Source organism: Lissotriton helveticus, chromosome 2_1, assembly GCF_964261635.1.
Source record: "Lissotriton helveticus chromosome 2_1, aLisHel1.1, whole genome shotgun sequence".
Classification (NCBI taxonomy): Eukaryota; Metazoa; Chordata; class Amphibia; order Caudata; family Salamandridae; genus Lissotriton; species Lissotriton helveticus.
In genome coordinates this window covers 1953496333-1953509322 of record NC_136059.1, presented here as the reverse complement: position 1 = coordinate 1953509322, position 12990 = coordinate 1953496333, and the positions used below count along the sequence as shown (strand labels likewise).

Sequence of the window (12990 nt, the reverse complement as noted above, 5' to 3'; positions counted from 1 at the left end):
CGCACATACCGGACCTCACTGGCCCGCTAAACATTCCACCTCTAGCTGAGCTATCTCTTATTTCCAAACAGGAATTACTTAAAATCACAGGCCGAGTCAAATCAGGCTCCTTGGTGGACCCCTGCCCGCCTGACATATTCAAGATGGCAATGCCAGGAATAGAGGAAGAGGTTCTGCACCTACTGAACACCTCTCTCCGGACAGGACAGATCCCTTCAGCTTTTAAAGAGGCTCGCCTGATCCCTTTATTGAAGAAACCTGGAGCAGACACAAAATGTCTGAAAAATTTTCGGCCCATCTCCCAGTTGCCTTTCTTGGCCAAGGTAATTGAGCAGCATGTGTTAGCTCTATTATCAGGCCATCTAGAGAGTAACAACCTGTTGGAGACTAATCAGGCAGGGTTCCGTGCTAATCACAGCACGGAACTAGTTATGCTATCCATTTTGGATGAGCTAAGGATGCGAGCTGATGTAAAAACACCGAGCGCCCTGGTACTATTGGATCTCTCCGCGGCGTTTGACACCGTGTGCCATAAACAGCTTCTGTCGCGGTTGAGATCCTTTGGCGTCGTGGGTACAGCACATGCATGGCTCTCTTCATTTCTGCAGGGTAGGACACAACGAGTACAGCTGGGGGATCTATTTTCCACCCCTGCTCCGATCACCTGCGGGGTCCCCCAGGGATCTGCCTTGTCTCCACTACTTTTTAACATCTACCTGCAACCACTAATTGCTCTCCTGAATAGGATGGACTGCCTAGTGTACAACTATGCCGATGACACCCAGATAATCATCCGGCTGGATGATGGGCCAGGAGCTCCCACCAGGCTACAGGACATATTGAAAACCACAGTCAATTGGATGTCCGAGAACTCCTTAAAAGTCAACCCGGATAAAACGGAAGTATTACCCATTTCCATCTCGGGTAACCCTTGGAGTGATAAATTTTGGCCAATGGAGCTGGGTGTACCCCCAAAGCCGGCAGTTGCAGTTAAAAGCCTAGGCCTATATGTGGATAATAAATTATCCATGGAAAAACAAGTTACCACCGTAGTAGGCACCAGTATAGGCTTGTTAAGACAACTTAGGAAGATCGCGGCCCTACTCTCATTCTCTACCTTGAGACACGTGGTCTCAGCCACAATTCTGGCTAGGCTGGACTACGGGAACTCCCTTTATTTAGGTTTGCCACAGCGGCTGCTGGACAAACTACAGGGAGTCATGAACGATGCAGCTCGGCTGATATTTAAAAAACCTAGAAATGCCCATGCCTCTCCCCTGATGCAGGAGTTACACTGGCTACCAGTTCGCCAGAGAATTGTCTTCAAAGGGATGTGCATTGCTCACAAGGCTTTGCATGGCAAAGCACCAAAATACCTAAAATCCCGACTATCCCCTTACATACCGGGTAGGACTTTGCGTTCGTCGGACGCCACTCTCCTGTCTCAGCCCCGCTTTAAATTGACCACGGTGGGGGGCCGTGCTTTCTCCAACACAATCCCAGCCCTATGGAACAAATTGGATCCAGAGCTCAGGAAGGAGAGTAATTTACTTCCCTTCAGAAAAAAATTAAAAACCGCACTATTCAAACAAGCATGGAGTAGACCTTAGGTGTACAGCTGGTTTCAAGTGATTATAACATCTATCACGTAAATATGGTCAGACAGCGCTTAGAGACCCCTGTGGTTATAACGCGCCATACAAATTAAATAAATAAATAAATAAATAAACACAAAGTCAGGATATATAACATAACGCAGTGATTGTGGTTGTCTGTACTAACACGACTTTATTACTTTCTTAAGGAATCTTTATTTGCAATCTAAGAATAAGAAGATTGAGAAAAAAACCAATAAGGATCTAAACCGAAGAGTTACAGTTTGCATGCCACTCCTTGATGCCACTAACAGATCACTGTGCTATATTAGAACGCTTGCAATTTAATAAACTGGAATTAACATTATCTCACTGTTAAAAGCAGTAGCCCACTTATCTCGTTAAATAAAATAGGGCACATTAACCCTCTGTGCTGCTTGGAGTCAAAAGTGTGACTGGACAAAACACATAACTCTCCCAGAACTGTGTTAACCATTAGATTTATCTTATCACTATTCTAATCCCTTCAAAATTGCTGGGCACACTATAATCTATGCAGCAGCTGCATTATAACTGTAACATATTTTAAAATGTAACATCTTTGTGGCCAATCAAATAATCTAGAACAGATTTACTGTCGCATATGTCCTTGTTGCCAATTTCTTTGTGACAGATTTTTAGAAAAATAAAGGTACAACTTAACTGTCAGAGTCTGCTTTTCAAGCTTCGCCCCGTGTCACTCCATCCTCTTTTCTCTGCCACACTTTGACCCCCAATTTAGAGGTTCAAAAGTATTTGTATTTCTAATTCCAGCACTGCCTCCACCTCTTCACCCTTCTTTATGGCTTTACTTCCATCCTGGCTCCTCTTGTCCACCATTAGTTTCCATTTGCCTTTGCTTCTTCTGCTGGGCTTTGTGTCCTCCTAGCTGGACTTGCTCCTTTCTGTTTACCTCCCACATTTAAAACAAAATGGCGGCAGGCTTCTGCCTTTGTCTGTCTGTTGTGGCTCTGTGTGCCGTGCTACCATTCCTGTGTGGCTGTACCCCGAAAGTTTTTCCCCTTTACTTCTGGGACTGATCTCTTTCCTTTGCGTTTGCGCTCATTTCACCCAAGGAGTGCCTCACGCTTTGAAAGCTCTTCTTGCCTGCTTTTCATGTACTTTAAACACATACGTCTTTGACAAGATCATGTTAAAAGTTCAGAAGAAATTAGATTTTTTTTGTTTTTAATGTAACTTTACATATTTTGAAAAAACAAATGATAGTTGTGGAAATTATGTGGATGCATATTTTTGGTTGTCTTTTGTACTTGGTGTGGATAGAAATTGCTGCGATTTGAAGTAGAAGAAAGCGCATCAAGTATTGGGCACATTCCGAAATGTTAAAACAACATTTCTCTAATGGGCATCAACAAGATAGGAAAGTATGCTGTCAGCAAAGCAGAGGCTAACCGTTACATCTTTGTTTCTTTCAGGGAATCGTCGTAACTCCACTGCTTCTCCTCCTGTTTGTGAGTATTTTTTTTAAAGTATTGATTGTCAGTAATGTCATCACTTCCCAGTCAATATTTGAACAGCGTGGGCTCCCTTCACAGAGGGGTCAAATAGGTGGTAAAAAAAGATAGAAAGTTCTGTCTATTCTCAAGGGTTCAGACAAGTTAATTGAGCTTACTCCTATTTCATCCTTATACCTATTTGTAACCAGCCACTCCCGAGCCAGGAACTTTGATATGGCCAAGGAAGTGGATGCTGATTCTTTCATTACTTTTTCTAGATTGGAAGAACTCTGTTTTCCATTAAAAAATTTCACTTTGCCGTGGGACAGTTCCAAACTCATTGTTTTGCCTGTACGTAAGTGGCTTTATATACAGGAATGGTATTCCGTATTTAGAGAACAAAAGTCTAAAGTAACCAACAATTGGTGCCCAACATTTGCTCACGTATGATTCATGACATTTCATGATGAGATCGGAGGACTTTATACAGAAATCAGAAGCACAAACTGCTCCTATTCTCCTGACAATAGTCAAAACTGAATAAGGATTTTATCCTTCGTTGGCATAGACCTTTCTTTACATTACGTGTTCTTTGCTACTTTGAACTGGCTTTGCCTACCTTTCCTAAGTGATCTCTTCACTCAACACACACCACACACAACCTCCACCCTGCCCAGATTAAGAAAACCTTTTAAGAGAGTAAGTTCAATGTAAGTGTATGTTTAGTGTAGTTGCTTTTGTTACAGTGGTGACTTAAATTCCAGATCTGCAGACTTCTATGAGCTGTGACCTCCAGGGAACGATGCTTGCAAAGGCATGGACACGGACAGAGTTGTGGTTTTGTTTGTTCTCACAAACATTTGCCTTGCCTGTTCATTGTGAATTTCCAGATTGCGAACATCTACAGTTGTAGCTTTAGGTGACTCAAGCATACATTAGCAAAATTACCTTTTGCCTCAAGTGTGCCAGAAACTTATGGGAAATCAGTTATCAGGGTGATTAACAGATAAAGACCATGGACTGCAAGAAGGGCGCTAGGTACTACCCCCCGCAGTTGTGTTGATTATGATAAAGAGTTTATTTGGGAACTGGGTATCAACTCTCTCATTTTGACCTCCTGTCGCTGTACAATGTATGTTATACAAACAAGGGTGATCTCTCACACTATGAAGACGTTAAAAAAATTTTTTTTTATCGAGGTTATCACATTGTCACACTGCCAATACAGCCCTATGTTGTAAACATACACTAGGTAGTCGGTTAGCATCTATGGTTCAACATGTTTATAAACATAAACTGGTATTGATTTGAATTTATGGAGCAGAACTTTGGATTTGCACCAACACAAAAAAAGATCCAGGTAGTCTAAAATAACTTTTTAGGATCATTGTTCAGGTTAGGACCAGGAACACCATTGGCAACCATGTCTCTGATAGTATAGTGTTGGCCTGGCATTACACTGGCCAAAACAGGGACTGTCACACTTTTGCTTCAATAAAGTCAGTTGAGGAAGTGATCACACTTAATGGCACATCCCAGCATGTTTGGGTTATACATATTAGAGATATACTTAATAGCTAGGGTAGATCCATGGTTTAATGCAGTGCTCCTTAGGCTCGATACAATATTAATGATTTTAGAGATTTACTGGGCATTGAAAATTAAAAATATTAGTAAATCAACCCAAACAGCCCAATGTTAACCAGCTATTTAACAAATAAGGAATATAAGGGGGCAGCACAATTTTTAGGCTGGATTTACACCAATGCACGTGCTCGAACTACTTCAAATTGCAATTAGGTATGCTTCTGATTAATGAATACAGAGCAAAATACGATATGTATCTGTGTAGCAACACTCAATGTGATTGAAGCTGGGGGTGGATGTATGCACGATCTGCTGTTTTGGGCTAAGAATATAGGACCTTGCAAGAAGTGGTCACTCCTCCTTTTTAGAAAATATAAAATACTTAAAAGTGTTGATGGTTTTATTCTTCGTTATAGATCATAGGATAATAGCTGTAATGCACTAGCATTATATTTGTGCAAGCATGGTATATAAGAGATGGGTACATTGTTTTTATTTGAGTAACAATTGTAGGGGAGCCGACGTTTACCTGATTTGTGTTGCCTAATTAAGTGTACAGTGCTTAACTATGGCTTTTTTTTAATAGTCTAAAAATGTGTTTTATATTGCTATGACATTAGATTAATATAATACGTTTTTGATTGATTTGATTCAACAGGAAAGCTACATCATTAAGATTAAGCTATCATTGACTAGAACAAATGGTTTATGCATCTTGTTTTTACAGTTGTTGATGTTTATATTGCACAATTGGACTGCTTAAATGAAACATTCTTAGAGACCGTGAATTTCCCATACATGTGACTTGTATTCATCTGAAAAAAGCTCATGCCATACTTTTTCATTCAAACAAAAACACATTGTAGAGTGGACATTCACCACAGGAATATTCAGTTTTAAAAAATGGTCTCCTAGGTTTCCAAATTATTATTAGGTGGTGTGTTTGAGAACGTTTTAAAAGCACTTCACCTATCACAGATTCAGCATATGCTCATTATGCAATAGTAATTCAACAGTACCGTCAATGGTCATACCTGGTTAAAGTTGTAGTACATGAAAAAATAGATTATTTCGTCATTTGGGATTACATATTGCCCAGATGTCTCTGTCAAAAATATGTTTGTGTCTGTAGGTATTAAAAAAGATACTATTCTAGGGGGCGCCCCCGGAAATGGGGTAAGATCTGGGGAGCTTGGAATGGTTACAGAGGGGATATATGTACTCCACCGATTGTTGGCGAAGAAACAGTATTGTTGGAATCCCAGTGATCCCTAATGTTATCCTAAAAGTATTTTGCCACATGGAAATGTATCATTGATTACTGTTAAAGCAATGCATGTCACCTGATGCTTTTTCTTTTGCTTATGTTAATAAAGAAAATAAAAAAAAGATAGTATGAGGAATGCAGTTTACCTTGAGATTTGTGAATTTAAGATGTGATTCTGTATTGTCTTTAATAGATTGCCTTATCGGTCACCTAGCAAATTGCTCAGTATCTTTGCGATATTGTGATGTGTTGTACGAATACAAAGATCCGCTCTGTAGAGATGCAGATGTCCTATTGCGTGTCCGTATGTGTGCTTGCATATTCTTTGTGTGTTGGTCCAATGAACCCAGTGATGCCAGTTTGGGAGAATAACTTGAAAATGTTGCTCTGTATTGTTGGTTGAGTGCATAAGAACATGTCTGTAGTATTCATTGTAATAGTCATGAATAGCAATTATGAAGTCTGTTCTAGAACAAGCCAAAGTTTGACGTCCTGAGCCATATATGGAATTCAGCAGCCACCATACTATAACAGGGATATAGGAGATGCTAAAAAGTGCTGAAGCGTCCCTTCTATTTGTATTAGTGAAACTGGAAAAATAAGAATGAACAGTTGTGCAATTATTTCGAAAGAATACAATGTATGTTGTCATGTACGAGACATGACCTGCATGTTACCAAAAATCAGAAGGTCCTTGTTGGTTTGTGTGGGTGTGTGTATATATAAATATATGTAAGTTGAAAATTAGCAATATGGACATGACCGTTATAATGTAAATAGAGGGAACTCTTTTGGGAGTATTCCACGATTTGCCCTTAATTTTGTAACCTTAAGCACTAGAGTTAAGAAATTAGAGCAATGTAGCCGTCACGTGGAATGACGTTTTCCACCTGAAGGAAGTTACAAAATACGATATTTGTGACATATTTCAAATTGCCATACACTACAACTGTAGAAGTTCGTTAACGTTGACAGCCGTAGTGTTAGGTGACACGGACCTACATCAGTAGTTTAAAAAATATATATATTCCCCCCCCCCCGACCCCCCCCCCCCTCTCCCCAAGTAGGACTATGACCTATATGATTCAAGTGTAGAAATGTAAGTCTCGGCATAATTAAGGTGAAAGTTTACACTTGTGCAATAGCAACAGCTCCTGATTTCGTTTTCATTCTAACCTGGGTCCCTGATTTCTTTTTCATTTGAGCCTCGTGCTGTATTTGTGTTTTTCGCTACTGAATCACGTTTGCGTTCATATATAGTTGTAGTCTCTTAAACCCAAACTCCTGAGCTGTGCAATAGCCAAGTCAACTGCTAGTCGTCCATGTAACTTTAATTCAAGGTTCTCATGGTTATGCTCGAGATTATCTGAAACGAGGGCCTTATTAAGGCATTCACATGTATTAGTTTATTATTGCTGTTCAGTGCTGTCTTCCCAGTATGACTCTTTGGACATAATACTCTTTGCATATTTGTATGTTTGGCAACATTCTGTGACCCCCCCTCAAAAAAGTAAGGAGTTTCATGTGTTAAAACGACAAATTAACATACTAATGCCATCACCAGAAATGGCATTGCAATATTATTTTGCTGACAGTAACACCACAGAAAATCAAATAATGTGAATTCTGACCTTTATCAGAGTAAATGATCATGTGGCGCATGGCCGAGATGACACGCCTAAACCTAAATGAAATACTGTAATTGAGTGAGCTTTGATTAGTAGGAGTAGCCTTTCTTCCTAATGTAAATCCAGTCAGGAGATCAAGCAGCAACTGGAAGACTGTAAAATCTGTCTGTGGGTGTTTAAAATCTCCAGAAGAAAATCAAAGGACTGTAACACATCAAAATGATTCTTAGCACTAAGGATGGAAGGACCATGCAGCCATCACACAACAGTTACACTACAACAAACCTAGCAAAGAGACAGGTTTTAATATCTTTATGTAATCATAGCAAATTCAGAAAATTCCAGAATAAGGGAAGAAGAAAATTAGCAATCCCCAAACTCTGAGAATGGCAGTGTGATGTCACTAGCAAATCTAGAACAATGTTGAGAAGACACAGTTGAGAATATTTCTTAATGTTCCATATTTTTCTTTTTGAAGAAAAAAGTTGAAAGATCACTGACACATCCATGACCCCGACTGATAGTTTGAGATTGCCAACCAAAGTAATGCACTTAAACATGGGCTTGCATAGCGGACCCTGGCAGCCCACCCAGATATTCAAATTGCTGCATTTTAGAAGAATGCTTTTGCGTAGGATTCCTGTGAGTGGGTATATAATGTAATTCTTCCCTCCACATTTCCTGATTAATTTCTTTTGGGGTGCCTTGCAGATGTTTTCAAATGCCCTAGTAACGTTTAGTGGACTAACGCGCTGCCCTGGGTGACTTTGCCATGGTACAGAGTGCATACACTTAAGGAATACAGTCTCAGGGGTGTGGAATTTAATAAAATATCAACTTGTCCATGTGACAGGTAGCTTCATAAATCTACTTGTCCTGTAACAAAATCCACTTATCCCTTTTGTGCCACGTAATATGACAATTCATTATGGCAGCAATCTCATTATATAAGAGCTCTTATAATAGCCTCTCTGATTATGCTAGGGCTTATAGAATAGTAGAGATTGAATACTAGCAATTCCCTTACTTCGCCACATTTCCACAGAGCTACATACTGGGTCTGAAGGTAGTGGCAAGCAATAGTTCCAGAGTTGGAATGCCAATTTTGAGTCTATGCAAACCTACTAACTTGCATGTTTTAAGAGTTTTCACCAACTCTTCTCTAATCTTTTGCCATACTGAGAAAGGTTGGAAATTTACTCCTGACAATGGCAGACATAAAATGTCTTCCAGGGCTGGTAAAAACATTTCCTCATATTTAAATGCAGTTGACAAATATTTTCAAATAGTACTATTACTTGGCATACATCTGCAAGTGTGTGTTAATTCACGAAAACTATACATCTGCACTCAATGCACTGACATATACCATAGGTGCAATTTTGAGACTTTTTAAAATAATTGGGCCCCTAATTAGGTCTAGTGTTAACCATGACCTTTTATGTTTATTAAAATTCTCTCTCTCTCTTTATTGGCTGGCTTCATTGTGAGTGACAGAATCCTGCTCTTTCACAAGGAGCATATCGGCACACAAAGTAGTTTTGTTCAGTGCCAGGAACTACTGTGGCAATGTGTGCTTTTTTGAGCCCAAAAAGTATTTTTGATTTTGCCAATGTTTGTTATAATGGTGAGAGCTCAGCAGCTCCCACACCAATAAGGTTTTACAAAAACCATGCAAAAACAAGATACACAGTGGCAAAACCAAAAGGCTGACCACCAATTTCAGATCTACTGACTTTGCCAATGTTTGTTTATTTTTTATGTTCCCCATAATCTTAATAAAACTGTTTATACTGATTTTACATTATGAATATTTTTGGGCAAATACTAGCATACATCAACACATGTTACTAAATGATGCTGCAAAGAAATGGTACCTAACATTTTACAGTTATTTAGAGAAATGTTTTTTTTCTACTTGCACTTTTTCATGAACATTTTATTTTGAAAGCAAAGAATCATCAGTCTTGCTTTCAAACTTCTGCAAATATTTGCATCCAACCAGGGAGCATTCTGGAAGCATTATACATAGCCTTTTATTGCTAAACTCTGAAAACGTGTTTACACATTTTTACACTGCAACCGTTGTCAGTATTTGAGCCCAAGCTTACAATATTTACTTAAAGCACTTTCCCTAATAAGAAAGGCTTTTCATTAATGAACCCATAAATACAAGTTTGAACAGCACTAACACATGGACACGAATATTACCGTAACTGCAGTCAATGCCCTTCCCTGATCCATAATGAGGGACTGTATACTGGCAGTCAAAGGGTTTGTGCTTTAGGGCAGTGGTTCCCAAACTTTTTTGACCTGTGGCTCCCTTGACCTAATCGGCAGTTGGCCGTGGCTCCCCACCATTTTTTTTACCGGTGGGCGGGATGTAAGCCCGACCTCGGGAGTACTTCCTGTTGTCTTCCTTAAAGTAATTGGGACTCAATGAAGGTATTATAATCATATTTGTAACAAAATAAGAAGAGAACAGTTGTTTAATAAAAACTTGTTAAGGGCCAAGTACAGAACCCTTTCATTAGTACAAAAACTAAATAACATCCTTAATAAAGAGCCTTCAGGCAGTGTGCATGGCACCTGTCATAAAGCAACAATGGGAGCGCAGCAGAACAGCTTTGAGCCACAGATAGACTGGAGTCATGAACAGAGAGCATGTTCATCAAAGTATTGCTGCACGGAGGCGCCCCAGGACATGGTGGCCCCTGGATCAGCCACACTCCATTTACCAGTCACTAGTTTCACCAGGGAGTGACAAACTCGCCCTGCTTGGGGCCTTTTTCTCAGAGAAAATCCATTTTGTCTGCATGTGTTCGGGAACCACCACCTCCTCCCAGGCCTTCAAAACTGACCTCAAAGTTCTCCTCCTCCAAAGACACCTCCAAATTTAACTCACGCCCTCTCTATTATCTGAAGGAAGACCTTCCAGTACAGAAAATTCTATTCTCCATGACTATGTAAGTGCCTGCCCTGTGTATTCTTGTGGTTTGAGTGTCTGACACTTATTGCAGTATTATCCTTCTACCTGTGTTTGGTACTCGTTTGTAACATGCGCACGTCACTTTTCTCTTTTAACACTGTTTGCTACCTTACATTTTGTTTGCTTTAGATACTTGCACAAGTGCCACCATTGCCTACATAAAGTTTGTTCTTGTGCTTGAGTGTCTACCATTTATTGCAGTATTATACCTCTACTTTAGTTTTTACGTTTTTGTAACTTGCACACATGTCACTTTTTCCCCCTGTAATGTACCTTTTGCTACCTCTTGTATTTTGTTTGCTCACATTACTGCCTCGTGTAACTTAATGTTTGCTTTTGTAATTTGTTCACTTGTAATTTTCTCCTCATGTATCAGTTCTGTTCCTATTGTGAAGCGCTCTGACACCTTGGGGTAAAGTCTGCGCTATATAAAAACAATCAATCAATAAATAAATAAAAAACTGCTACCCTCAGTCTGAGAGGTGATAAACGGCCCCTGCCTGCACACCTCCAAAGCGTCCGTTTGTAGAATTACACCCAGCACCCTGTAGAGATGGGCAAGCAGAAGCCTCGATAGGGGAAAAGCATGAGTGACAGGTCTGTCCTGCAGTGCTTAGTTCTCCAGGTCAGAGCGGGAGCAGTGAAATAAATCAGAGAGCGAGGTAAGAAGTAAATAGCTGAGGTCACGGGGTCAAATTACGAGCAGAACAGAAGAGGAACAGCGAGAGGTTAGAGGAGCTGAGCGGCAGGAGGAATCTGGCTGCAATGCATATCACCCACATCTTGAGTGCTGCGGCGCCCCTGGCTGCTCATCACGGCGCACACTTTGGGAACCGCAGCTTTAGGGGATTAGGCCCACTTGTCCCAAGGACAAAATACACATGAAAACCTGTTGCCCTTGACCCCAAACAATATGTCCTGGGCTTCGGGCTATAGGAATTCCACATCCCTGTACAGTTCAGCTTCCAAAATGATTTTCTTTATCATCTGTGAACTGAAACATTTACCAATGCATATTTTAAAATTAGATTGAAGATTAACTTGAAATCATTGCCCCTTAGATTTTCCACATTGCTTATACACGTTTTGGTATAGTTTTTGACCCCTTCCTCAGCAGGATGTGCCTTTATCAAATAATAAAGCCAAATAATTATCAGGCTGAAGTATGTCTTCCTAACATTAGCGATTACTATACATAGTTAACAGTGTCATGAACGTGTTTCTGTTAAGACCATATCTTTCAAGTATTTCTAATATTAATGCAGCCAGTATCACCAAGGATTCCACTTGGCTGCTAATGACAAGGGTAACTCGTCATGGAGTTTCCATTGATTTCAATGGAAATTACATTGGAGAATATCATGTACCACAGCATCCAAGTGGTTAGTTGCTGAGTCTCCACCACCCATTGATGCCAGCAGCTATCTTAAGCGTTCTGTGTCTTCTGGTTATGTAACAACAAACAATATTTCTTCTTCCTTCCCGCTGGTCTTTAGTTGTATTTTCAAACCCTTCACAACTGATGCTGTCTGTCTTCTTTCATTTAGTAATCTTACAACAAACTGAAAAATCCCTGTGGGACTCACCGTGTACAAAAAGTCGATCCACCAGCTTTCTCAACATAAGAACAGCTTTATCATATTGCCTCCTCAGCATGCTTTTTTAATCTGTTAACATATTCAGAATGATAGTTGCGCTCGTGTATGTTTTTTCTTTGCAGATTGTTTGCCAAACTGGATTTGGGGACTCAAGAACAAATTGTTGGCTAGTGTTAATTTACACAAACCTTCATTTTTCTCAATATTTGCCATTTGTAAGTCTTACCACGCAGAGGTTTTATAGTATCTATTGCAGTACTAAAATCGCACATTGCAAGGTCTCTGCCTTCTCGCTATACCTCTACGTTGATAAAAGATTATTGGTCCGTTCAATACATTATTGCAACGTCTACACTCCAAACATGGTGCTGTACCTGTTCTCCACATTGCCAGCACTGGTTGACGTGTGCAGCTGATCAGTGTTTATGATAACCTCTCCAGTGCGTTTCTTGCTGGTATACACTGGAAATCAGGCATTACGATATGCAATTTTCAGTCATTAATTATTGTTAAAAAATTTGCAGTGTTTGTTTACTATATTAACAATATGGTTGAGGTGCTGCCTTTGAAGCAACAGCTTTTTTAAATTGATTCCTCCGTGCTAGGGAAAATATATGGACCATGCACTCTAGCCTATTTTCAATTGGTGTCTGTGTTTTTATTTGGTCCGTCCCTTTCAAACAATTTTTTGTATGATTGTTTTTTTTTTCTTCCCAATTTTATTCAGAGACACAAGTGCGGCTTTCCACATCGGTTCTAATCATTGCAGTCAATCTCGCTCTTTCTGTTTACACCGTGTTTTTGTACATGCAAACATATGCAACTATTAA

The 12990-nt window shown here is 39.9% G+C and overlaps 1 protein-coding gene across 1 annotated transcript in view; it reads left to right on the top strand.

Moving 5' to 3' along the window:
* SLC10A7 (solute carrier family 10 member 7) overlaps positions 1 to 12990 on the top strand; it is a 757514-nt gene that overhangs the window by 486867 nt on the left and 257657 nt on the right. The window contains exon 6 of the mRNA XM_078676893.1: positions 3071 to 3106. Within this exon, the coding sequence (XP_078533019.1) occupies positions 3071 to 3106 (36 nt within the window). The remainder of the gene's footprint in view (positions 1 to 3070; positions 3107 to 12990) is intronic.